At 43.3% G+C, this 27093-nt stretch overlaps 2 protein-coding genes across 5 annotated transcripts; one reads left to right on the top strand and one right to left on the bottom strand.

Moving 5' to 3' along the window:
- Positions 1-659: 659 nt before the first annotated feature.
- LOC132070755 (glutathione S-transferase) lies at positions 660-11218 on the top strand. Of its 2 annotated transcripts, none has more exons than XM_059467764.1 (7): positions 660-837; positions 4597-4703; positions 6091-6142; positions 6371-6503; positions 7121-7262; positions 10035-10166; positions 10883-11218. In XM_059467764.1, the coding sequence occupies exons 2-7, from the start codon at positions 4617-4619 to the stop codon at positions 11003-11005; spliced, it is 669 nt and encodes a 222-aa protein (XP_059323747.1). In that variant the 5' UTR covers positions 660-837; positions 4597-4616; the 3' UTR covers positions 11006-11218. The 2 variants fall into 2 exon arrangements, with proteins under 2 accessions (XP_059323747.1, XP_059323748.1); XM_059467765.1 differs by lacking the exon at positions 660-837 and adding an exon at positions 1956-1998.
- Positions 11219-12777: 1559 nt separating this feature from the next.
- TMEM14A (transmembrane protein 14A) lies at positions 12778-26787 on the bottom strand. 3 transcript variants are annotated; one of them, XM_059468513.1, is made up of 5 exons: positions 26650-26787; positions 25291-25376; positions 23583-23684; positions 14233-14317; positions 12778-13235 (listed from the first exon to the last, which is right to left on the bottom strand). In XM_059468513.1, exons 2-5 carry the CDS (start codon positions 25364-25366, stop codon positions 13196-13198), a joined length of 303 nt encoding a protein of 100 aa, XP_059324496.1. In that variant the 5' UTR covers positions 25367-25376; positions 26650-26787; the 3' UTR covers positions 12778-13195. The 3 variants fall into 3 exon arrangements, with proteins under 3 accessions (XP_059324496.1, XP_059324497.1, XP_059324498.1); XM_059468514.1 differs by lacking the exon at positions 26650-26787 and adding an exon at positions 26175-26275; XM_059468515.1 differs by lacking the exon at positions 26650-26787 and adding an exon at positions 25959-26031.
- Between the last annotated feature and the right edge of the window lie 306 nt (positions 26788-27093).

The raw sequence follows: 27093 nt of genomic DNA, 5'->3' as shown, positions 1-27093 counted from the left end.
AATGCTTCTCCCTCTTCTCATGCTGATTAGTCTACATGCTCACTGTGTCTTCTTGTCTTCTTTTGACTTGGGTTTCTTGAGTTGGTGGGCTGTGAGTCAGCAGTGTGGGAATCTCTCCCTGCCAGAATTGTCTTATACCCGTTCAGAGCTGATCTCAGCACAGTTGCTGAGTGGGCTTTTTTAGTTTCTTCCCTATCTTGGAAGTTCTGCCAAATGCCCTCGTGCCCCATAAATTCTGTATTTTATGTATCCACTATCAGAGGTACATTGTTCTTTCCAAGCCTTGTTAAACTCCCCCTAGGTTTGAGATCATTAAAACATGTTCAACTCTTAACAAGGCGATTCTCATGACAAGTAATTTCTCTTTCCCACAACTGGACTTCACTTAGACCTTGTTAGGTAACTGCTCTCTGTTTCACAGATTAGAACTTCTTTCTTGTTGATTAGGCTTGAAAGTATACAAAGATCAAACATCAAAGCACATCCCTCGTCAAGAAAATGTTTACACATTCCACATTTTGCAACAGAAACTCGGCAAGACTGCAGGGACAAGGCTGGGGGGGCTTTTCCCTGAGCGGCAGCGCTGGGGGACGATGATGCGCCCGGCGGGGCGGGCGGTGGGCACGGCGGCAGCCGAGGGGAGGAGCGGCCGCCTGACGGGGCGGGAGGATCGTGTGTGGGGACCGGGCGCTGTTTGTTGCGGTGCCGTGGCGGTGCTGTGGCGGCGGAGCGGCTCGGGCACACGGTACTGCGGCGGCGGGCGGCGGGCGGCGCCAGCCCGGTGGAGCGAGTGGTTCTGGCCGGGTCAGCGCTCCTGCCCGGAGGGCAAAGGGCGAGGTGCGTGACACACCGGCTGGCCCGTCCTGCCGTGCTGCTCCAGGGAGTTTGTCCAGGGGTTATTCCCCAGCTTGTCTCCTGCAGCAGGGATCGGGACGGGCGGGAGGGTGGGCACAGGTGGGGTTTATTTGTGTTTGGCACTGGGTACGATCAGCGGGGAAGCTGAAGAGAAACTGCTCTTTGGAGTGCAGGTTTTGCAATCTCTGGGAGTACTTTGCCTTTCCCCTCGTCCGGACGCTCCTCCTGGCTCCGGCTGGAGAAGGAAGCTTTTCGAAGCCGGACTTGGCCCGGGCACAGCGGAAGCCGCCCGCTGGGGAGCAGCTGCGGGTTAAGGTGGTCCGGAGCGATGCAGCGCTGCGCTGTGTGGAGCTGCCCCTGCGGGACGGGGTCGAGCAACAAAGCGCTGCAGAGGACTGCTCCGGGGCCCATATCCGGCTAGGAAGAAAGTTTAAGATCTTGGTTCAGATTATGAGCTTGCTGCTAAATTCATTTTCTTGTTCCTCACTGAAAGGCTGGTGCCTGAATTGTTTTGGAGAAAACAACATGGGGTGTTTTTAACACAGCGATCACAGCAGTAGCTGCCTCTCTGACACCTGCGTGGCTGTGGTCCAAGGAAAGTCTGATGTGCTAAAACATCAAGAAAGTTTGTGATTAATTTTCAGGTCCATTCTTGCTATTCAAGAAAGACAGTTTACCAATTTTGTGACTCTTTTATCACTGCTCAGTATTTTACAAAGGGATATTCATTGCAGAGCCATAAAAGGGTCACCAGAATAGCTTGCAGCCTTATGTAAGTGTTCAGCCTGAACCCCCAGTTCGGACCTTTAGCAGTGCTTTTGCAGGAGGATATTGCTGGCTTTTCAGGGGATACGTCCCGGTTTTCAGTGGAGCACTGAGCTGAGACTGGCAATCAGGGCTCTGTGTGGGCTGAATTTTATCAGCTCCAGCTCTGCTTTGTGGAGAGGTCAAGGATGTTTGCTGTTTCTGCCTGTACTAGCCTGTCCTTACAGTGTGTTTCTCAGCCTTGGTCCCACTGGACCTCCCACTGCTGGAGGTTGGAGTGTTTGTCCATTCTGTGAGGGTTTAAGTGCAGTTCTCCCCTCTGGTGAAGCTGAGACCAACACCTACTTTCTGAGCATCAGGGAATGAAGTATTTCTGAGGTATAGACGATTAGGAGCTCTCTTACTTGTTACAGTGTAAGTCATTAATGGGAAATAGAAATGAGGTTTAGATCATGGTCCTGCGTGTGTAGGGCCTGGTAGGGAGCTGTGGCAAGTCCCTTTTTGAGTGCCTTGTTCAGGTGTCAGCCAGGCGTCCAGCAGTGCTGGAGCAGATGCCAGCTCCACTCGAGACACAATCCACTGACAAGCACAACCTTTGTATCAGGGGAGCTTTGCTACAGGGACTGAGCTGTCCAGGGACACAGACACTGCCAGGGTGTGGTGGTTTTAGTTTGAAACTGGGCAGAAATCCTAATTTTGTGTGGTGGTTTTGGTTTGTTAATTTGAGATTTTATTGACTTTGAGATTCTTTTGGTTAATGTTTTAAAGAGTGTGGTGGGTTTGGTGTTGGTTAATTATTAATGTATTTATTTTTTGTTGTGAGGTGGGATTAGGAGAAAGGTAAAGTAGGTTTAAAATTTTAAAAGAGTATAAAGAAAAGTTTATGAACAGTAACTAAAAGAAAGAGTAATGAGAATTAGAACAAAATTTTTAGAATATATATTTTAAAATATTTTTTTTTCTTACTGATAATGTCAAGAAACAAAATAAAATAGCTTAATATTTTAAATTTTTTTTAGTTTACTTAGGGAGAGAAATCTTTTTTGTTAATGTTATGGAGACTTTTCTGCAAGAAAAAACCCCAGTTTTCTTGTGTTTTGTTAACGAACAGTAGTTGTTCAGGGAAATTTGTAATTGTGAAGTTCTTATTTTTTATAAGCTTTCTTACAGTTTGTTTATGGGTTATGTTGATTTATGGGGTATTGTTTTAAAGATGAGTTGCTAAAAGGTAAAAGTTTTTATTATTTATTTTAAAAATTATTTTTATTTTTAAAATAACAGATTTTTTTCTTTTTTTCTTGGGGGTAGAGGATTATTTTTTTAAAAACTTTTTATGGGATTACTGTTATTTTAATATTTGTTTATTTTAATATGGAGGGTTTTGTTTTATATTAATTTGATTTTTAAATTTTTTATAGTTTTAGGTGTTATAAGGAAAAAGAGTTTTTTCTCTATAGTTTATAAGAGGATTTTAGTTTTAAAATAAAGGTATTTCTTTATGTTTTTTCTCTGGATTTGATTTTTTTACTGACTTGGATGTTTTTATGGGGTTTTTTGTATGTTTGTATTTTGAGGGTTTTTTTCTTATTTGAGGGAGGATTGAAGGAGGATTGAAAGGGTTAATGTGTTGCTTCGGTCTTGTAAATGGTTACTTGATTTGTTGGTAACTTGTGAAAGAGAAAAGAGGAAGTTCTCAGGGTGTTTGTCCTGTCTAGGTTTTTAGTGATTGGAAGCTTTGTATTATTTAAAAAAATTCCTCTCTTGTTAAACTATGACACAGGGCTAGGTGGAAGCTGAGCAGTGGTTTGGAAGAGCTGCATTTTGGATGGGGGCACCTCTTTCTCCTGTGAGTCATTGCTGGCAGAGTGATGGCTGAGTGCTGTAGAGCCTGTGGAAGACAGCACCCATCACAAAGGACTTCAGTGGAGTGGCCCAGGGATGCAGGGTCCCCTGACACTGTTGTGCTGTCTGTGCCTCTTTATTGATGCCTTGGGATTATGGCCAAAATTTTTACTTTGTGGCTCAGCTATGTATTGTGAAGTCAATGCAAGCATAAATAAAAGCCTGCCTGTGAACTGATAAACCTTTGGCTTAACAATGAAGCATTCTGTCAGTCTGTGCCTCTGTCTTATGAAATTTGCTTCATTCTTCTGTGACCCATTAGGGATAAGAGTACAGTGTTAGCTTTGTTTCCAGCACCAGGCAAGCTCACATCAGCTGCCCGTGTCATACAGTGGCATGTGACTGCACATGGCAGGGAAATTTGAAAGGACCAAGTGTTTCATCTCAGCACCATCATCTGATGGGCTGACTTGAGCCCCCTGCTGCCAGGGGCGTTGCCCAGGCCTTATCTGCCCAACAGAGGTCAGTTCCTTCCATTTGGTTTTTGATTTTAAAGTTAAATTTTCAGGGCAGATAGAATATAAATCTCTGTTACAGTTTGACTGTAGCAGCTGGATAAGGAATGTAGAAGCTCTGGTGATATATGTTGCTTTTAAAAGCATATTTGTAAAGGCACAGGAGCTCAGGACTGAATTGTCATATGAGAGAGGTGAAAACAGTGCTGGTGACACTAGTTTGGTGTTCTTTGGAAGCCATTCATTTGATACAGTACATTTTTCAAGTATGGTACGACATGTGACAAAACCAACACCTACTGAAGAGATTGCATCACTGCAAGGTTAAAAATGTGCTAGTTCAGGAGTACCCTACAGTTCTGCTTTGGTTGTAAAACTCAGTAAGCTGTTCAAACTACAATAATATATTATTTAGGAGATGCTTATTGTCTTGATGTGGCTGAATGGCTGCACATTCTGGTACTGTGTAGTTTTTCTTTTATTCCATTCATTCACAGGAAACTTGGTTGCATTCTTCTACTTTCTCATTTATCCAACTGTATTTAATAGTTTGGAGTGAGACATTCAAAATGCTAATTTAAAGCATGCTTCCATAAGATTATCATCTTGATTTTATCAGGAAGCAAGAACTCTGAAATCATGGCGGGGAAACCCAAGCTGCACTACACCAAGGGAAGGGGGAAGATGGAGTCAATCCGATGGCTGTTAGCAGCAGCTGGGGTTGAGGTTTGTACCTTTTTTTTATAAAGTGACTTGTGATTAAATTAGGTATCCTCTGGAAGGGTTTCCCAATCGCATCTGTGCTTAGGGATATGCACATCATGAAAAATTGTGATGCAGAATGCTTAGATTGAGTGATACACTCTTGTGTTTTATTTCATGTATTCCTTGAGCCATAGTTACACAGTGAAGAGATTTTAACATATAAAGAGAATTGATGGCTGTCATTTTTGAAACATACTTTAAGATGAGATTGTAAATTGTCGCTACAGACAAAACGGTGACTTTTTGCCAATGCTCATAACTTCCCTGTATCTCATGAGTCTTCTCCACTGAAAGACCATGCATACCACGTGAAAACTTATGAACATTCTCTCCAAAGAAAGCACCTTTTGTTCTTTGGGTCAGGACCTGAGTAGGATAAATCAGCAGATCTGCCCCAAAGGCAGTGTTAGGGGACCTATCTAGATTCACATAAGGTGAAGGCCATGCTATGACATCTTAATTTCTACATTGTTTTTGTTTGAATATGTTTTTTTGAAACTATTTATACTCTGTTGGAAATAAAAGGCTTTTTTAAATGGTGCTCACTTGAGAATATTGCTGACAGAGAATTTGCAGAACACAAGTGCTGAGGAAACCAAGATCTTGTCCTCGTTCAAATGTCCTTATTAAAAAAAAGTCCAGTGGATTAAAGATGGAGATAAATGCTGTGTAAGAGAGGCATAATTTACAAGAATTTTCTCAATATTTCATGTGGCATCAGCTGCTTTTTAATTGCATTATTTGGTATCAGTTTATGGTTCATGCAGGTGACTGTGGTCTTTATAACGAGGAAGTTCTTTCTGGAGCTTAATGCTTTGTACAGTCCTGTGGGGCTGGGGACACCAAAGTCTTGGGTTATTGTCTCTGCTGGAGCAGAGATGAAGTGGAGGATCTGTTAAGGAAACTTTCCTGTCTGACCATCCAGGAGCCTGTCCATCAGTCCTTAAAGTAATTCAGCCTTGGTGCAACAACAGATAACATTATGCCTCCAGGGTGGGACCTGGAACAAAGGAAACTGCTGATCTTTGGTACCCTCACAGTCTAAGTGAAGCTTTGGGGTCATGAGCTCCTGCTGTGGCTCACCTGGCCAGTGCCACATGTCCCCATGCCCTGTGTTGTGCAAAGGGAGGCAGTTCCCAGCTCCTGCCTTGGGCTCCCAGGGCTCCATGAGCAGCTGGAACTGCAGCTGCTCCCCCAGTTCCTGGCACTGAATGGATTCCTCACAGGGTCAACACAATGAGAGAAGTGTGGAGAATAGTGTGGAGAGGTGAGCTCTAACTGCCAGCCTTCCTTCCACTTCTCCACTGCCTTTGGAGTGACAGCATTGTTTTCTATTGTTGCTTTTCAGTTTGAGGAAGAATTCATAGAGACAAAAGAAGACTTAGAAAAATTGCGCAATGGTGAGTCTGTAAACCGTACCCTAAAGAGAAATTCTCACACACAGAACAAAAGAACAACAGGAGGTTTTAAGACCTGCAATATGATCTGACCTGTAAAGAAGAACTTCTTCCTTGTGGATGCTTTCATCCCTGAGAATTAGAAATGTCTTGTTCTCTTACCAGGTCTCTTCCTTATTTTCAGTGTACTATTTCAGCAGCCTGAGTAGCTTGATCTTTTTTCTTCCCTAGATGGAGTGCTGCTGTTTCAGCAGGTGCCCATGGTGGAGATTGATGGGATGAAGATGGTGCAGACCAGAGCCATCCTCAGCTACATTGCAGCAAAGTACAACCTCTATGGGAAGGACCTGAAGGAGAGAGCCTGGTATGGTAACGGTGTGCCACTTACTAACACTCCTCCATGCCTGTTAATATTTACAGAAAGAATGTTGCTGTGAAGTATCTGCAGTAAATGTGAGTATACCTAGCAGACTGTCACTTACTGTAGAGAGTTTATTTTGTGAGAATGGAAGGGCACCTCCAGAGACTGTGGAGATTATTACGGACTGGCAATTTTTAGCCAGCATCCTCTCATGATTAGACCTCAAAACTAATTTTTTTTCCCTGAAGTGGTTTGCATCTGCAGTCTTTTCTCCCACAGCATAAATGAATACATTATTAATGGAAAACAGCATGAATTCCACTTTAAATACATTACTTGCAGACTTTTTTTTGCTTATTGCATATACTGTGAGCCTGTTTTACAATTTGTGCTTTGAAAAAAACTGGAAGTTTTCTCAAAGTGGAAGAACCAAGAAAAGAAACCAGTGTATTACATTACAGTGTATTACTCAGTGATTACTCTGAAGTAATCACTGAGTAAAATGTTTATTATTCTCTAATAAACATTTTACTCAGTTATCACTTCAGAGTTGTGTTTCAGGAAAAGAATCAAAATGGAAAGTTTGAATGATATATGCTGAACAAAAATATTTGTTTCAGGATTGATATGTACGTGGAGGGAACTACAGACCTAATGGGAATGATCATGTATCTCCCTTTTCAACCACCTGATACAAAAGAAAAGAATCTTGCCTTAATCATTGAACGAGCTACAAGCAGGTACTTCCCTGTTTATGAAAAGGTAAGTGATAAATCACCAGCAGTTCACAAAGACAGTGAGTTCTGGGCTCCCCCTCCTACCCCACTCCCCCACTATTCCCACACAAATACTTTCCAGAAGGCAAGTGACAGTAGAACTTTAGAAATGTATGATTGAGCCAGTATCCAGCAATGTGAAAAGAGGGCCACAAAATAATTTTTGGGGTGGTTTCAGTACTGGGTCTCTTTGCTGTCTTTCTTTTCCAACCTAGCTTAGTGGCTGATGGCTCCCAGTGTTTTGCCTAAATGCACCATTTCAATCCTTGTGCCAGCCTTCAGTACATATTGTCTGGAAGTGTAATGTGTTACAGAATTGTTAAGGTTTGAAAAGACCTTCTAAAGATCATTAAGTCTAATTGTCAACCCAGCACCACCACCATATTCACTATCAAACTGTGTCCTCCTGTGACACATCCTCATGTTTCTTGAACACTTTCAGAGTTGGTGAATCCACCAGTTCCCTGTTCCAGTGCTTTGCAACCCTTTACATGAACAAAAATTTCCTCAGATCTAATCTAAACTTCCCCTGGTGCAACTCGAGTCCATTTTCTCTTGTCACCGGTTGCCTGGGAGAAGAGGCCGGCCCCCACCCTACTACAATGTCTTGTCAGGTTGTCATAGAGAACAATAAGGTGTCACACTCAGCCTCCTTTATTCCTGCTATTCAAAGTAAAATATCTTTGTGCTTTACAGCTAAGGATCTAATTCTATGATCTTCCTTAAATCAATTGCTTAAATGTATTCTATTTAGAGACTATGATTTTCATTCTCTGAATTGCTACTTGGGCATCCTTAGGTGTGCACAGAGAGGCTCTGCAAGCAAGATACATGTAGCACAGAAAGCATAAAGCAATTATTTACTGGCTAGCATGCACCAAAGAGCCTGAGCTGTGAGGGAAGGCATTGCTGTGCCTGCCATCCCCTTAGAGCACATGAGGAGGCTTTCTTGGCTAGGGAGGAGTTGGTCAGGAGGGGGTGGATTGTTCTTTTCTTCTCCCTGGAACATTGCCTGGATGTTACTGAACTGCCATTTTCCACCAACTTGCTGTTTGCTTTGTTGTTTTATTTCTTCTGTAAGGATATTTTAAATTTTTTTTTGTGTTAAGATTTTCTTGTTTGAATTGATCCAGCTGTGATCCTCATCTCACAAGTTTGCTTCTGTTTGTAACTTTTCCTTTGGTGCCAGTGGTTTTTCAGGGCATAGTGGTCTCCTCAGAAATCTGCCAAGGGTACAAAGCTGTGCTGTTTCTGAGCTGAACTGGGTTTCCTGCTTGAAGCCTTTGTTACCAGGCAGCTGAAGTCCACTCAAAAACTACAGGACTTGATGCAATTTCATGTCCCACTTTATTAGAGCCTTAAATTGCACAAACAAAACCCACAGAGGCTGCCCTGTAAAATAACAATGTAAATGATAATCCAGCACTTCTGTAATCAGAGTTCATATATATCCACTCCCGTACCAATGGAGGGCTGTGCTGGGAGATATTGATTACACACCCAAATCTTTCAAAGTCTGATATATATTTTAATAAAAATGCACCAAAATTCTCTAAGCCTGTGCTTAGGTGGCATAAACTACTGTAGTGATATGTTTTAGCATGTATGCTCCATGTAGGAGAGTCTTTAAAGTAACCCCTATTTGCTAATGTAAAGACACAGCTGAACTTTTCCATTATTTTAGCCTAGTTAATTTTGTTAAAATGGTTAATCATTTTCTTTCTGTACCAGCTGTTTAAGATGTCTATTGATTCAGCTTCTCAGGGTTCGCAGTCTATGTGTTACTCATTTTGGAAGCTGACAGGAAACATACCTAGCTGTGAGAGTTCACTTTAAACACTCAGCAGCCAGATGGAGCAGCAAAAGGCAATATAAAGCCCAGCAGGCAATCAGATGCTATGTTTGGAGTTTCCACACGGTGTGATAAACAAGCTGTGCTAGACCTTGTTAGAGCAGAGTAGGAAGTAACTATGTGAAGGGATCAGCTGTGACTCTGCCCATGATTGCTGCCTCTATGGTAGAACTGGCAGATGGGCCTGGAGAAGCAGTTGGCTTCCAGGGTCACAGACTGATGTCTTACTGCACGTTTGTTAATTTGGAGTAGCCTTGGTGTGACTTAGGCACAGACATGGCCTTCTCTTGCTCCTGATGGGAGGGTGACAATCTTCAGGTCAAAGGCAGGCTGGAGAGCTGGTGACTGCTCTGAAGCTGTGCTGCAATGTTCATCTCAACTTGTCTGCTACACTTGTTAGATTTGGCAGGCTGTGATTCTTGCATCAGCAGTTTGCCATAAAGGAGTCCTTCCTTATGAGATAAAGGCTGGGAGGTTGTATTCCTTCATTCTGGACGTATTTCAAACTGTAATCAGCAGACTCAAATTTTGCTGAAACATCTGGAAATTCACTTAACTTTTTTCTTAAAAATTAGAGGTGTGCTTACATGTAAACTGGCCTGACTACCTCTTCCAATTACTTTAGTCCTGTTCCTTTTGTGTGATTAAGTCTTTCTTGTAGTACTCGACTTGGTATACAGCTACCTGGTGCAGTAGGTTAGAATGAGAGATGGGACTGCACACACTGAAACATGAATTCTGATTTAATTTTTTGTTTAAAGAATACGTATCGCTTTCTGACTTCATAGGTTCTTGCATGGCTTTGCTCTGCTGTGTTTTTGCAGAAATCTGTCTGCAATGAAATACCTAGATAAAATAGTTACATCCCATGTGAATTTTTTTTGTTTATTTGTTCATACTTTATAGGCCTTAAAAGATCATGGACAGGATTATCTTGTTGGCAACAAATTAAGCTGGGCAGATGTCCATCTGCTGGAAGCCATTTTAATGGCAGAAGAATGTAAGCCTGATGTACTGTCTGCATTCCCCCTGCTGCAGGTCAGTAATCATCTGCTGTCAATATGGGAAGTAACAAATTTCACTGACTGTTGTTGGAAGATAATTGATGTTTACATATTTTGAGCCATTGCACTTCTCTGGTCTGTTTGACTACAAAAACCTGCACTCAGTGCACTGCCTTGCCCCAGAGCTGCTGGGGACTCACCTTTCTCCAGTTCTGCTTTTCCTAGGTGTTCTCAGCTGGCAGGAATTCACTCACTAGTGCTACCAATTTAGTCCTTTAACTGCTACTTCCATGTCTTCAAACACAGCAGCAATATCCAGAAGGAAAGTCTGTGGCCTGATGTGTCTGCAGTTCCTGTCCTTTACTTTTTGCCAGCAAAATTATATTTTTAAGAAATCATATACAAAGAGCAGTTCAGTTTCCTATATCTTGACTTCTGTAGTGCTTTGCACTGAGATATTCCTGTCTTTGCCTCTTTTTTTTTTCTCAAATATATCTGCAGGATTGCTATGTGGAGTTTTTTCTTCCAGTTTTTACTAGATGAATCCTAACTCTTTAATATTAATTTTTCCCATTCCCATCTGGGAAACAAAGGTATAGTATCAGCATTACAGATCAGAAAAAGCTAATACCTTTTACTGTTTAATAAGTATGTCTGACAAGTGAAAATCCTAGTCACCTGATCTTTAAACTATAAAGGATGGAATTATCATTTCCTTAATCTCACTGGCATTACTGTTGCTTCTTACAGGCTTTTAAAGGAAGAATCAGCAACATTCCAACAATCAAAAAATTCTTACAGCCTGGTAGCCAGCGGAAGCCACCAACAGATGAGAAGTTTGTTGCTGTTGTGAGGAAAATATTCAATATCTAATCTGATGAAAATAACCCAACTGTAGTAGATTACCAGAGCTTGCTTTGTAAATTTCATTGATGTGCTCTGCAACTTGCATCATATGGCCAGTGTTGAAACCATATACTCTGAATACACTTTTAAATTAGAGTAAAAGGCTAATTTGGATCTGTTGCATCTAGAAAGAAGAATTTCATGAAGCAGTTATATGAAATAAAATATGCTGACACTTGGTGTGTGTTCAATTATAGTGCATGCCTGGTAGGGTAAAATGTTCAGTTGTAGCTTCTGGAGTACTGTAGAAATGCCACATGATCCCCAAACCCATTTTAATAAACTGCCAGACTGAGGAGTCACACCCTGAAAACTGAGAATTCATTTAAATTCAGGCCTAGAATCTTCTGGGTTGGTTCTTCAGGAGGTCTCCTAGAAAGTTCACTGTCTGCCTGCTGTATTTCACAGCTTAAAAATTAAGGAAATAAAAACTTTAAAAATAAAATTAAAATTCATGATCCTTTTAAGTTTATGGGCAGAAGTAAAAAACTTTTCTAATCCCCACATGAATCTCTTAGGAGTGATTTTTTCACTGAAAGATCAAAGTCCTTGTGTTTAATTGGCCTGCTGTGATTTTCATCTGCTGAGAGCACTTATTCCCTTGCTTTTCTTTTTTGCTGCTTGGCTGGCTGGTCAGTGAGGCAAATGCCCCTTGAGTGGTTTTTTTATAAGGTTTTACATTCTGCAGTCACTTCCCACAGTTATAAAGCCAAGTGCACTGGCTGCTTACCTTTTCAGTGAGTTTTACCTCAACAGTGCTTAAAGCATGCACTACCTCTGTCAGATTCTTTACCCTAATTTGATGAGAACAATCACTGTTCCCTTTAAGAACATTCCCATAAGCCATCCTTCTTTGCACTTAGTTGTTTCTCCTCAGCAGGACTCCAACTGATTAGGCAGTCAGCCAGGGTATGTGAAGACTTGCTGCCCAGCAAAGTTAACTCCTTCCCTGACTTGTGCCTAAGAAGAGCCATGTGCATCTCAGAGGTACAAACCACACTGCCCCACTGCTGACCTCCCAACAGGTTTACATTAAGATTACCTCAGTAGCTGGAAGCAGTGCTTTGCCCAGCACAGTACGTTTCACTGGGCTATTCCTCTCTTCCAGACAAGTGCTATGATTTAGGAACCATCACAAAGGAGGTATCATGATACACAGTAACCTTCATAAGCAAGCTTTGTGTAAAAAAAATGAAAAGCAGCAAAGTTTCTGTTTGTCTTCAAGAGGGCACCCACCCATACTGCTTCCTAACAATTTTCCTTATATTCCCTGTACACCAGAAGACAGTCTTAGCCAAGCTGTGAGACTTCAGGAATATTTATTTTGTACACAAATCAAAGCAACTTCAATCCCTGAATAGTTTGTGACTGAACAACCTCTTCTGCTTACCAGAGGGGAGTTCAGCAAGATAATCTGTGAGAGAATGAATGGCAAACCTGTCCCAGAGTACTGAGAGCTTGCAACCTCTCTGTGCAGCATGATGACAAACCTCAGCCATGGTTCATGTCACTGGCAATTTACAGCATGGAACATGTTTTAAACCACTACTGAGTACACAGCAGAGCACCAGACTCTTTCATTGACAAAATGCCTCACTCATCTGCTTAAAAAACTGATAAGCTTCAAACCTGTTACATTTTATTTGAGCACTGATTTTTTATATTTAGAACCGGGAGAACAAGAGCGTGGGTTGGAAAGAAAGTTGTTTTTTTAGTGCAACACAGTACAGGCCCAAGACTTTTTTGATTTAGAACTGATTGTTTAATCTTAGAAACTACAAAATTATACTTCAATACAAGATAGCTTTTTAGCATAAACATGTATTTATAGATATTCTTTCAGAGATACAGTGCAAGAGTAATTCAATTTCCTGGGGCGCTCTGCACCCCTAAAAGAGATCAAACTTACAAAGAAAAATCCCATGAGTTAATAGACTGCTTAAATGAAAGTAGATCAAAATATAAGAACAAAACACTTGCTTTAGTTTTTAAAAAAGCTTTTAAAATATCAACAACATATCAATAATCGATTAACAGGTACAGATCTTTTACAGAAAATATAAATGCAGCGTAAGACTTGTGTTCAAACTTGTCTTTCAAGTACGGAGAGCATGTCTGTTTGGTGGTCATGGCAGTTATATTCAGTTCTAAATTCTCCTACAGCAGCATAAAAACAAGCCTCAAAATCATCAATAGGCTGAAAAAAAAACCAAAACAAGAAAACATAAATATGGCTGTCATTAATAAAATCAGTGTAAGTCATCATTAAATAACAGTGCATTCATAAGTAGCTGACACTAGAGTCTCTATTAAGCTGTCTTTTCAGGTGTCCAGATCTCCAGTCTCAGTGTCTAGAAAAACAAAGCCCACCTAGGCTGGAAAAGCAATCCACAATGGACAATAACATTTTCCAGTATAAGTCCCGATTCTTAAATTTTTAAATTGCTTCTGATTTTTTCCTCCCTGTATGTAACTGAAGTAAAACAGAATGGTGTTATATTAAATCTGTAATATTAAAATGAAAAAGCTACAGTTATTATTCCTTCAGGAGATGGGGATTCTGATTTACACCTGGAAAATGTTTTGCATTACAGACTATTTGGGAAAAAAGTTTTGAACTCACTTCATAATTTAATTCCAAATTAATAGATTCAGAAAATCATATTTTCCAGAATGCTGAACAGCAGCAATAAAGCAGCTGGAACAGCCAGAATTTTTTTTAAATTTGCATTAATACTGGCCAAAGTTCTTAGGTCAGGTCTAAAATGTCCTGGCTTTTAACAGTACTGTGCTTCCAGTAGTTTTGAATGCAGCACTTCTAAACCAAAGTGTTAGCCTATTTTTTTTAAGATGACAGTGTTGTATGAAATTAGACTAATTTTATATATATGTGTTTGAAAACACTAAGGCTTACCTAGGTTGTTCCAAAAGCCTTATCAATATGTATTAATATTTAATTGCTGCCCTCTCCTTTCTGTGCTGAGAAAGTCACTTCTCACCAGCTGTATCTGCCTAGTAAGATGAAAAAGCTGCTCACTGGAAACAGGACTGTGACCTCCAAACTAATTTCATTTAAACTGTGTAGTTGCTGAATGACAGTGACTTCCACCAACAGTGTCTTGAATAGGGTGTGAAAGGGAAACTATTTGATAACCTGTGAAATCTTTACAATAAGATCTACAATATGTATTTACCTCAGGCATGCTACTAGTCCTGGCATTAATTTCTTGGACCTCTTGAACCTCATTCCCATTATAATGGTCAAAAGAAAAGATGAAACTGTAAAAGACAATTCAATATGTTTATGTTCTCACTTTTCTCAGTGGACCACTCAGGAACATGCAGAGTTATCAAAGGCCATTTCTGTTTTTCTGTGAACTGCAATTTAGTGAAACATTAGATCAGAAACAGAGTCTATAAAAACATTCTTGCTTTTCCAAAATACACCATTATGATTTCTTTTAGCTACAAGTAAAGCTTCCATTTGCAGCACAATGCTGAATCCTATTCCATGAAGACTGGGTAAGTTTGTCAGTCAGTCAATTCTACTCACCCATATCTAAATTCATGGGGATACCAACAAAGTAGAAAGAATCTTGGCCATAGCAGTCACATGAATATTGAATTACAGGAATAGTGTCTCATAAATCCCACCAGTCTAGATCATTGCAGATGTTTTCAAACTATTCAAGGAGCTAGAGTAGTCAACTTCTTATCTGTTTTATTTTTAGGATATTAGCTCTTTAATTGCTGAGCCTTAAAAACTATATTGGAAGGTTTGCCACCTGGTTTTGCTACAGAATATGGCTATCAACATCTCCTTCTTCATGACTACAATTCCTCTGGAGCCTTTTGCTATGAGGGAACCTTCCTTGCCTGTGGGCAAGAGGTGGGCAGCCCAAGAGGGCAATAAATGCACCACAAGCAGCAGAGAACAACTATGAAAGAAACTACAACTTCTTCCTGGAGTAGTCTAATCTAAAAATGGAGGCACCATTGAACTCATCAGGCATACGGATTTCACTTTGAACTATGGCTGCAGAGTGCTACATAAATGAGAAGATTGAGGAGAACACATGAAACTGCAAAGATAGCTACCTTCATTAAATAACTGTCACTTGAAATGCTTTGTGAAAGTGGGCAGAGAGGCAGGACTTCTCATGAGCAGCTGGGCTTTGTCACTTTCACAGCCAAAGTAATGGCAGTCACACAGATCTCCTCCCTTTTTATGGTGTAGTTAAACCATCTGGCTAATTCTCTTCAAATTCCACTGTCTAATCCTGGGGCCAGTCGTGTGTTCATAGGTGTCAAAAATTAGTTTTAAACCCACTTCAGCATACAAAACAAGCCCTGACAGTTACAAGTATCTTACAGAACTCTACCAACTATGTGCACTCATCAAAGATGTGCTGCAAAATAAATATTATGCTCCTTTATCCATTGCTCTTATTTTCTAGTCACATAGCCTTGATCCTCTCAGGAATGTCTCAAGGAGTGAACTATTCCACAGCATGTGTCTTGCCAGAGTCCTGAGTATATTTACAGTTTATCACAAACTACAAAGCATATTCACTCTGTAATGTTCTTTTTTCCCCCATTGGCTTTTCATACATTCCAGAGACTTTTTAATGCATTCAGCTTTCAGACCAGATTTCAGAAAGTGCTATACATTCACTGTTTCACCTTAAACCAAAGAAATTCAATAAATCAAGAGCAATTCAATCCAGTGAATCATACACAGATCAGAATCAACTTGCATTATGAATCACAGAAGTTCAAGGCTGGAAGAGACCTGTAAGATCATCAAGTCCAGCCCATGTTCTAACTATTCAACTAGATCATGGCAGCAAGTGCCACATCCAGTCTTTTTTTGAACTCTTCAAGGGATGATGACTCCACCACCTCACTGGGTAAATGATTCCAGTATCTGACCACTCTTTCTGTGAAATATTTCCTTCTTAATTCTAACTTACATCTCGCTTGACGCAACTTGAGACTGTGTCCTCTTGTTCTATCTGTTGTCGCCCGGAGAAAGAGACCGACCCCCAGCTCACCACAGCCACCCTTCAGGAAGTTGTAGAGAGCGATAAGGTCACCCCTGAGTCTCCTTTTCTCCAGGCTGAACAACCCCAGCTCCCTCAGTCGTTCTTCGTATGGCTTGTGTTCCAAGCCCCTTACTAGTCTCGTTGCCCTCCTCTGGACACGCTCAAGTAACTCAACGTCCCTCCTAAAGTGAGGGGCCCAGAACTGGACACAATACTCCAGGTGAGGCCTCACCAGTGCTGAGTACAGGGGAAGAATGACCTCCCTGCTCCTGCTGGCCACACCGTTCCTGATACTGGCCAGGATGGCATTGGACCTCTTGGCTACCTGGGCACACTGCTGGCTCATGTTCAATCGACTGTCAACCAGCACCCCCAGGTCCCTTTCCACCTGAGCACTGTCCAGCCACTCCGTCCCCAGCTTATATCGGTGCAGGGGGTTATTGTGGCCAAAGTGCAGGACTCGGCACTTGGACTTATTGAAGTTCATCCCATTTGATTCTGCCCATGCGTCCAACCGTTCCAAATCTCTCTGCAGAGCCCTACACCCCTCTAGCAGATCTACACACTTTCCCAATTTAGTGTCATCAGCAAATTTACTAATAAAAGACTCTAAGCCCTCATCCATGTCATCAATAAAAATATTGAACAGAACTGGCCCCAGCACAGACCCCTGAGGGACACCACTGGTGACTGGTCGCCAGCTGGATGCAACACCATTCACCACCACTCTCTGGGCCCGGCCATCCAGCCAGTTCTGAACCCAGCAAAGGGTATTCCTGTCCAGACCACGGCCAGTGAGTTTGTCTAGGAGTATGCTATGGGAGACAGTGTCAAAGGCCTTGCTGAAATCCAGAAAAACAACATCTACAGCCTTCCCTGCATCCACTAGCCGGGTTACCTGGTCATAAAAGGTGATCAGGTTAGTCAGACATGATCTACCCCTCCTAAATCCGTGCTGGCTGGGTCTGATACCCTGGCCATCCTGCAAATTTTGCATGATGGCGCGTAATATAAACTGTTCCATTATTTTGCCAGGTATAGAGGTCAGGCTGACTGGTCTATAATTGCCAGGATCTTCCTTTGCACCTTTTTTGTGAATGGGTATCACATTGGCCAGCTTCCAGTCATCCGGAACCTCACCAGTAAGCCATGACTGTTGGTAAATGATGGAGAGTGGCTTTGCAATCTCATTTGCCAGCTCTCTCATTACCCTGGGGTGGATCCCGTCTGGTCCCATAGATTTATGAATATCCAAGCATTTCAATAGTTCTATGACAGCCTCCTCTTGAATAATGTGGGGACCATTCTGCTCCCTAAAACCATCAACCAGCCCAGACGGACGGGAGTCTTGAGGGCAAGTCATCTTCCCATTAAAAACCGAGGCAAAATAGGCATTAAACACTTCTGCCTTCTCCTCGTCTGCAAATACTAACTTCCCACCTTTGTCCAGTAAAGAACAAAGGCTGGTCCTACCTTTCTTCCTACCATTAATATATTTATAAAAACATTTTTTATTATCCTTAACAGTAGTTGCCATCCTGAGTTCAAACTGAGCTTTGGCCTCCCTAATTTTTTTCCTGCATACTCTAGCAGCCCTCTTGAATACTTCCTTGGAGACCTGACCCTTCTTCCAACGCTGGTACGTCCTCTTTTTATTCTTAAGTTCCTCCAAGATCTCCTTTCCCAGCCAGGTTGGATGTTTACCCCGTTGACTGATCTTTCGGGATACAGGAATGGTTTGTTCCTGCGCCCTCAAGATCTCTGTTTTGAAGTAAGCCCACTGTCGCAGACATTTCTCCACAGAAATCCTTTTCTTTCATATTTCTGTGTCTTCGGGAGCCAGAGGCCCCCGAAGAGAAGGTAAACAATTATTATCAGCTGCTGTGGAATGCAATAGGATTCACCTTGATTGGCTCATTTTCTATGTTTATAATTAAGGGCCAATCATCAGTGCAAGCCAGGGGACTGAGTCCCTGGACACAACTTTGTTGTGGATTCTTTTCTATCTATTCTTAGCTTAGCTAGCAGCTTTGCAAACCTCTCTCTATATTCTATTAGTATAGTAATAATGTATTATATATCATATATTAATAAATTCAGCCTTCTGATCAAGATACAAGATTCACCGTCTCTCTCTCACCAGCAGCGACCCACTCAGGCCGCTGTAATATCTGGTGACCCCTCGTGTCAGAGCAAAAATTAATCTGATAAGACCAGAGGAGCAAAATTGCTGCACTGGGTAAAAATCCTGTATGTGTAGCATTTGATGGTTGCTCTGAAGCGACCTCAGAAAGTGGATTCAAGCCAGGAGCTGAAGAACCGAAGATCCTGATTTGGACAGAGTTCACAGCCAAGGCTGACCACAAAGAGAATCTTTCTTCTGGAAAACCATCAGGAAAGATGATGGAAAAGAGCAGCAGACCTGTGGAGCTGGCCAGAGCAAGCTGGACTCTTTCAAAAGGTACTGTTCACTTTTCTATCCCTGATGAACCAGCCCTTCGTAGCTTGTGGCTGTTTGTATGGCAGACCCATGCCTTGCCAGAAGAGATTCAATTCTCCCCTTCAGAGGAGAAATAATAGCCCTCTGGAAACATTGGTGCAGGGAAGACGGTTTCTTTTTGTCAAAAACAGATATCTATGAATTCTTTCGATGGGCAAAGCTTTTTGGGTTCTTTGCTGATGTCTTATATGCTTTAGATGCTTTTGTCTGGGAGTGCATGGACTCGATTATCCAGTGCGTCTACCTGGAGGGACGCGTGTTGCCTTCTATCTACCCAGCATTTATAAAGCTTTTCCCTGTCCTGAAACGCAGAGCAGCTTGTTTTCAGTGGATCTCTAATTGTTATGGCCAAGCTCCGTTTCCACCACCTTTGGCAGAAGACGCGGTGGGGGAGGACATTTTTCTTCCCAGCCCCCCCTGCTTCACGGCGGGGGGGGGCGAAACTTCGCGGCGCGAAGAAGTTTTTTTTACTCTTGCTCCGGAGCATGCTCAGATGGAGCCTCCTCCTTCCCCCCCTTCTCTCTCTCCGGGGGGATGGGAGCGGCCGCTCAAGCCAGCGCCGGCCTCTCAGACTCCGCCTTCAGAAACGGGGGCGGCACCGGTCTCCGAGGTTTCCTCCACGGCCCTGCTAGAGCCGTCACTCCAGGAGATCCCGTCTCCGCCTCTCCAGGAGGTCCCGCCCGCGGTTGCACCGGTCTCCCTGCCCCCGCCAGAGCCTGTGTCGGAGAAGGCAGAAGAGACAGCACTTCTGCCGATTGACCTGTTGCTAAGCAACGGCGACGCTTCGCCGCTCCTCCCAGCTCCGCTGGTGCCCGTGCCGTGCCCGCCGCCGTTTTCAGAGCCCAAGGACGCAGCACCAGCGTGTTCCCGCGTGTCCCCGCCGCCTCCACAGCAGACCCCAGAGTCAGCAGCAGAAAACGGAGTTGAGCCCGCGGGACCCTCGGAGCAGCCCGCGGCGGATCCCACGCTCAGCGCGATTCCCTCCCCAGTTTTGGCTCCCTCCCTGATGCTTCCACCGGACGTCCCAGCAGTCGCTCCGGCAGGGGGTCTCTCCTTCCGTGGAGCGGGGGCTGCCCGCCAGCTCACTGTTGTGGCAGTCCAGCTGCCTGTTTTTAAGATCAGCATTCTCGGTTTGGGGGGTGGTTTTTCGGGGATTGTCCCATGGAGGCCGCCGCCTCTCTTGTGTCCTAGTGGCATGGGGGGCAGGTGCATCCAGAGAGTTCTGCCTCTGATCCCCAGCCCGGAGGGGATGGGGATGAAGCCAGGGGGCGGATGAGAGACAAACCCGATGTATTGCAGAGGGAGAGGGCACAGTTGGAGGAGACCATAGCTGGTTTGCTGTGGGAAACAAACATTCCCAGACCCGAGATGAAGATTCTCGGGGCAGCTTCTATTTCCCTGCTGCTGGCATGCCTCAGTGGTTTAGGGGAAAGGAAGCGTCTCACTACCCGTGCTGCCATTGTGCTGGCAGCAAGGCTCAGGCCCGTAGGAATGCAGAGCCTTCCTCATGGGTTTGGCCTGGGATGCTGGGCTCAGGAAATTCCTGGGCCGGGCCCGCTGCGAGGCCTCTTGATGTTTCTAGGGGTTCTGGTTTGTCCTACCGGTCCGGGTCCCCCTGTGTGAGCCAGTTTTGGGGTTCCTGGTCCAGTATGGGCCAGGGCCCCCAGGGCCTTTTCTTTCTCTGGCATTGCTTTGCTTGGCTGCTGCTCTTTTGCTTTTCGATAAAAAAAAAAAAAAAAAAAAAAAAAAATTAAAAATTAAATAAAAAAGATTGAAAATAGGCGGGCAGCAGCTCTGAAGTGCTGAAGCACTGAAGGGCCAGAAAAGGACATTCTAAAAATTGTTCAAATTGTTTCAAATTGTTTAAAATTGTGTTATGCTGTTTCAGGACCAAAAAGGACTCTCAGATGTCCAAAAGAAACAACTTCAGCTGATGGACTGTTCCTGAAACTCAGCTGCATGGACTTGAATTCTCTTTGCATTGTTTCTTGCAATTTTCTTATACTGTAGGATTGTTTTAGTGAATTATTAGTATTCTATATTTTATAGGTGAAGGAATTTCCTGTTCATTCCACATCAGCATTTTTCTTTTATTTTTATACAATTTAGAAAGGTGAGATGTCGCAGACATTTCTCCACAGAAATCCTTTTCTTTCATATTTCTGTGTCTTCGGGAGCCAGAGGCCCCCGAAGAGAAGGTAAACAATTATTATCAGCTGCTGTGGAATGCAATAGGATTCACCTTGATTGGCTCATTTTCTATGTTTATAATTAAGGGCCAATCATCAGTGCAAGCCAGGGGACTGAGTCCCTGGACACAACTTTGTTGTGGATTCTTTTCTATCTATTCTTAGCTTAGCTAGCAGCTCTGCAAACCTCTCTCTATATTCTATTAGTATAGTAATAATGTATTATATATCATATATTAATAAATTCAGCCTTCTGATCAAGATACAAGATTCACCGTCTCTCTCTCACCAGCAGCAACCCACTCAGGCCGCTGTAATAGCCCACCCTTCCTGAACTCCTTTATTTTTAAGGGCTGCTTCCCAAGGGACGCTCTGAATTAATCTCTTAAACAGGCCAAAGTCTGCCCTCCGGAAGTCCAGTGTAAGAGTTTTACTGGTGCTCTTCCTGACTTCGCCAAGTATTGAAAACTCTATTATTTCATGATCACTCTGCCCCAAACGACCTCCAACCATCACACCTCCCACCAGCCCATCTCTATTTGTAAATAGCAGATCTAATGTAGTCCCTTCCCTGGTGGGTTCATCCACCAGCTGCAACAAAAAGTTGTCCTCCACACATTCCAAGAATTTCCTGGACTGCCTCCTTACTGCTGTATTAAGTTCCCAGCAGATATCTGGTAGGTTAAAATCACCCACAAGAACAAGGGTTGATGATCTTGAAACATTGCCTAACTGCTTATAGAATAAGTCATCTACTTCTTCTTCTTGATTGGGTCGACGATAACAGACTCCCAATATGATATCGGCATTGTTGGCCTTCCCCTTGATTCTTATCCATAAACATTCAACTCCTTCTTCCTTTGTTTCAATTTCGATGGCATCAAAGGTTTGCTTAATATGAATGCTACTAACTCTTCCATACTGAGATTTGAATTTCTAAATCTACTTCAAACACATAAAAATGCATTAAAGTAGCCAAGAAAACACAGAGCTTATTTCAGGTGAAGTAAGAAAATGCCTGAAATAGTAATTTATAAAACAACTAAGATAATTTGCCTGGGGTACCCCTTGGCTACATACTCTTTGTACGTAGGACAAGTTACAACACCCTCACTATCAAGGTCTTGTAGTAGAATATTACCTAAATTACTGTAGGAGAGTCTTGCATAGGTGAAAACTACTGTCAATAATTCTGGCTTGGATGGACGGGTTGTTTTTAGATTTCCTAACCTTCTGAAGGTTTGGGCGCTTGCTTTATTTTACATTGTAATTTACTGTAGTGGTTTCTAAGTTCAGAGTGGTCACTTCCATGCACTTAATTTCCATCTTTCATTTGTGCTCTTGCTGCTTTTCACATTTTGGCATGTTAGGCACAAGTGAAAACATTCTAGTTTTCTACAAAAGCAATACACATTTGTAATAAAAGCAATTAAAACATTTCTTTGTAAACATTCTAAACTAAGACTGCTTTAAAAAGTCTTTGTTCCTTTTACTTTATGTAAGAAAAACTTTCTAAGGCAGTTGTAGTGAACTCTATCTCAACTCATTGCTGTAACTTCTGCTAAACAAGTACTGTACATTTCTCCAGCTGAGAAACTCCTCACATGCCTATGACTACACTAAATGTAAAACACTGGGTATTTTAGATATCAGACATTCAAAAGCACATTAATGGAAAATTTTGTATTAGTCTCTTCAAGACCTGGGAATTGGGAAATGGGCAGCATTTATAAAGTTTTAATGAGCCTTCCATAAATTCTGCATCTAATTTAGTGACTAAATTGACCCATAGGAGTATAATAACATACACTACTTAAAAGCATCTCACACTAATGTGATTATAAATGTACATATATTTAAGGCTATGTCTTCATTCCAAAAAAAGTTTTGGGTTTTTTTTTAAACAGTGGGATAACTTAATCTGAGCAAGGTCATGGTGGCAAAACTGGAAATCCAATTTAAGGCCATCTAGGAACAGATCAGGTCCACAATTACCACCTTTAATACAGAACTTGCTGGGAACACTTTGCTGTCAATGCTACTCAACATTTTTTTAAAATAGAAACTTTTATAACTGTGATTGGTGCAAAGCACAAAGCCAGAATGAACAACACACCACAAATTCTAAGCTGAGAAAAACTAATTGTGTACTCACACAATCTGGATTAAATGCATTTTAAATGCATTTCTGCATGTGAAACCACAGCCTAAACCACCTTTGCTAAAACCATGAGTGAGACAATCTCCCAACAGCTCTTATTGCAAATTTACTTGTGCAAGGTTTATGTCCCCCAAAAGATTTTTAGATTTGTAGATTTTTGCCACCATGAGGGTTTCATGGCAAACTAGCTGCCATGACAATTATTGCCCAGTCTGTATCCTGTCTTCCTTAGCAGCAAAGGAAAACCCCTAAGTTGAACTGTTCCGTTCCCTGGGAGCTGAGGATACATTACTTTATGCAACAGTGGATCCCCACTTCCTTTATTGCTCAGATTGCAAAATTCAATCTGTAATGATTTTATTATAGTACTATCTCCTGTTTATCAGCTGGATTTCACAATATGTGCAATGTTAGGCAAACATCTCATAAAAGGAGGTGCTGCCAGGTGGTAACACACACCTACTGGCTTTGTGTCAATGATCTGCCTTACCTTGTAAATGGCTCCTGATGTTTCCAAGCTAGGCTGAAGTGCTGAACTCTAGTTAAAACCCAACATTTAAACCAAAGCAATACCCAAAATTTACTAGAAAGAGAATTTTACATGCAGTTCAGGATGCTGTTTGTTTGTTTAATGTAGTGAAACACTTACACAATGATATCTTCACATTTCTGGGATCACACGTTACACAGAAAGCTCCATAAGCAGCCACAGAGCCAAAGGTGAGTCCAGCAGCTAAAGAGATTTTACTACCTGCAAGAAACCATTCCAGTGTTATTTCTCAACACAAGGTCTTTAAGCTCAATCTTTATACAGCAGCTGTCTCTCTACAATAGAACTGATTTTGCCACATTCCTGCTTACCCAGTGTGAAGAGAGAGGTAATATTTCTGTAACTGGGTCATTCTAATGTGTGGGATTAGGGGCAAAGTCAACTAAGTTAGAGGGAGATGATCAAGATCCAGTAATACTTGCAACTTGGGAAAAATACAACCCAAAATTTGGCTGTTTTCTCTGTCACACTTAAGAAGGATTTTTGTAATTTCTCTGAACTGTATGTTCATTTTAACTATATCTTAGAGCACTTAGGAGTCTACAAAAATGGTAGAAATGTACCAATATATATAAAGAGTAAATTGGAGAACATGTGTGGTCATAATGTCAGGCCTTTCAGTCTGACATCAGTCCTGGACAAAGAAATGCTATCACCAACATCCCATTTAATGAATAAAGAATGAAAAAAAAAAACCAAAAAAATGGCAGTGAGGATGAAAACAAGGCTTCTAAAAGTACCTTGATATCTTCTTGCTATTGAAAAACTGATTCATAAATCTCAGATATATCCCTAATATTTTAAATTTCTGAACAGACATTTGTTATATGATAAAAGTGTAGAATCTGCACAGCAGACCTTATTTGGATTAAACTGATCCCCAAATGTTTATAAATAAAGAATTCAGATCCCCGATGCCATTTAGTTCCCAATCCTTTTGAGTATTTTTAATCAAGACTTTGCAAGAAAATGTAAATCATAACCAATAAAAAATTATCTAGATCTGCCACAAGCATCGATCAAGTATTAAAGAGTGAAGAGAACAGGTGAATGGGATAGTCAGTGAGTGCAGCTGGCTGCAAACACAAAACCACAGCGTTTCCAGAAATTCAGATATGAAGCCGTGTCTCCGAGAGCAAGGCATGGGCACACTACGAAGGGAGACGGTGGCCCTGAACCACAGGAATGGTGACGGACAATGGCACAGGGGCGGTGACCGATGCGCTGCCGGGGCTCTGCGGGGAGCGGACGGGAACGCGCCCGCAGCTCCCGCCCGCCCGTCCTCGGAACCGCTGCGACCTCTGCCGGGCGCTGAGCCGGGACACGGGGCCGCAAAACCCCTGCAACACTGAACTGCGCCTTGCGGTACGCTGCCACCTAAAACGGACTCGTTAGCTTACTGTGAAAGGCACCATTCTAAAGAACCAGAGAATTAACCATCATGAGTAGAGGGCTTTCTCCCACCGCGCATCTGGAAATGTCAGAATCAAACCTGGATTTCTCTGTAGAAAATAAGCTTTAATCAAGGATATACTGTGCTCAACATAGGAATGATTGAAAGGTGATGAAAAAGCCCAAAATGTATTTAAGGTCAAAGATAACATGACAACCACCACTCTTTGCCCTGAAAACAAGCTTACTTAAATGCTTAAGTTGGCCCAAGAACATCTCATGAAACTCAGTGCATTTACAGCAGCATGATGGATGTAGAATGCACCTATGCTAATTACAGCAAAGTTTTAATGTCTCACAGTGCACAGAAGAAATCAAATGCTTCATTTCCAAATCCTTCTGTCCCAGTACTAACCTTTACGGGTGTATGCTACAACTCCTCCAAACACCAGCAATGAAGCATATGCAAAACCAATCCAGTCAACAGCCATGGTCCCAGCCCTGGAAAAAACCAAATATATTGCAACTGAAGGCAAACAAATTCCTTCCTCCTGGTAAAAAAGAATTCATTATTTAATGGGTTCTAAATAACACTACACTCTCCTAAGTCATGTTTGGCATTGTGTCAAAACATTCAGAAGGTGAAGGTGTGCCTGCTGGCTATTGCACCATCCTTTCACTAACTGCTGCCCTTCCTCATACCCCACTATAGGGGTATACCATATTTCCATTAGGAGTTTTTTTGGGATATATGTGGCATACATTTTTCCCAGCCACAAATACATGTATGCATGCAAAAAGCTTGACACCATCCAAAGCATGTTTAGTTGCACTTGTGTCACGCTGCTAAGCTGAGAGCACACTATGGATACGTACAGGTCTTCTGAGTGCTCAGCTCAGGGCTTGCATCTCCTTTCACCAACACTAGACCTGGAGCACTTCAAGAGGCATGAAACAAACACTGCACCCGGAAAAAATCGAATTTTTAGAGTCTATTCAAAGTTTCCAGACAGAAACTTAGGCTCTTTTGGGAAGCTACACATACAGGTACTTTATCCTGCATCAATGCCCCTTTTATTTCACCTTTATATTTCGATGCATTGTCTGAAGTTAGGCTTCTGTTCCACAGAAAGCATTTAATGCTCTGTTGTGATGCTGGTCCCTACTTCGCTGGCAGGAATGGCAGTGCTCAGCAGCCAGAGAGCCCCGGCAGCACCACGGCCTCTCTCCCATCAGCGGTGGGACACACCTTTGCCCTCCTCCTCCTCCCAAACTAATTAAGCACATCCTTTTTTATACCTCAGCGTCGGTGCCCTTGACCACAGCGTTAAAGGGTGCTAGCAAAGAGTGCTCACTCAGCATTTCACGTCACGCCTTTAATATTTAAAGTACGCAATTCGCAGCGAGCCCACTCTTCCCCAGGTCGTAACCCCTCAGGACAAAAGGTGGCTTTAGGGGGCCATGGCCCCCCGGAGACCGAGGTTTGCACAGGCGGGGCCAGGGATGCAGGGGACACGAATTCCCAGGCCTTTGATGTGCCTGGCCTTCGTGGCCGCCTCCCGCCCAGGCCCCCAGCCCGTATCTCGCTTCCCAGCGCCGCGGCGCAGCCCCTGGGCGAAGGCAGGCACCTCCGGGGGGCAGCTCCGGGGGCATGCGGCCCCCAGGCGGAGGCGGCCCCCAGGCGGAGGCAGGCGCCTGCGGAGGGACGGCCCCGCGCCCCGCCCAGCCGCCCGCTCGCCCCCCGCTGTCCCCCGGCAGCTCAGCCCCGCCGTACCTCGTCCTGCCGCGCCGCCCTCCGACCTGCCCCGGCCCCGGCCCCGCCTCCCGCGCCCGTCGGGCTCCGTGGGGCGCCAGCCCGGCTCAGCCCCTCGGCGGCGGAAGGAGGGCGCCTATCGCCGTCATGGCGGCGGCTCGGGCCGGGCCGCCCGCAGCGCCGCCGGCGGAGCGGTGGCTGGGGGCGCTCGGCGGAGCTGGGCCGCGGGGGACAAGCGGGTGGCAATGAGCCGGCAGGGCCCTTGCGGCCAGGGGGGCAATGGTATCCGGGGATGCATCGGGAAGAGCGTGTCCAGCGGGAGGTGATTCCTCCCTCCCACTCGGCCCTAGTGAGGCCACATCCGGACTACTGTGTCCAGTTCTGGGCTCCGCAGTAAAAGAAAGACATGGAACTACTGGGGAGAGTCCAGCGGAGGCCACAAAGATGAGACGGCATCTGGAGGAT

This window comes from Ammospiza nelsoni, chromosome 3 (genome assembly GCF_027579445.1).
Source record: "Ammospiza nelsoni isolate bAmmNel1 chromosome 3, bAmmNel1.pri, whole genome shotgun sequence".
In the NCBI taxonomy this organism is placed as follows: Eukaryota; Metazoa; Chordata; class Aves; order Passeriformes; family Passerellidae; genus Ammospiza; species Ammospiza nelsoni.
This window is presented reverse-complemented; position numbering and strand designations above follow the sequence as displayed.

What these genes read in the sequence shown, in the direction of transcription:
- LOC132070755 (XM_059467764.1), top strand. Translation starts at nt 4,617, where the DNA reads ATGGCGGGGAAACCCAAGCTGCACTACACCAAGGGAAGGGGGAAGATG. An exon ending in GACCTGAAGGAGAGAGCCTG is followed by an intron (nt 6,504 to 7,120) that starts GTATGGTAACGG and finishes TATTTGTTTCAG; the next exon opens with GATTGATATGTACGTGGAGG. An exon ending in ACTTCCCTGTTTATGAAAAG is followed by an intron (nt 7,263 to 10,034) that starts GTAAGTGATAAA and finishes CATACTTTATAG; the next exon opens with GCCTTAAAAGATCATGGACA.
- TMEM14A (XM_059468513.1), bottom strand. Translation starts at nt 25,366, where the DNA reads ATGGCTGTTGACTGGATTGGTTTTGCATATGCTTCATTGCTGGTGTTT. An exon ending in TGTAGCATACACCCGTAAAG is followed by an intron (nt 23,685 to 25,290) that starts GTTAGTACTGGG and finishes GGTTTCTTGCAG; the next exon opens with GTAGTAAAATCTCTTTAGCT. An exon ending in GGACTAGTAGCATGCCTGAG is followed by an intron (nt 13,236 to 14,232) that starts GTAAATACATAT and finishes TTTTTTTTTCAG; the next exon opens with CCTATTGATGATTTTGAGGC.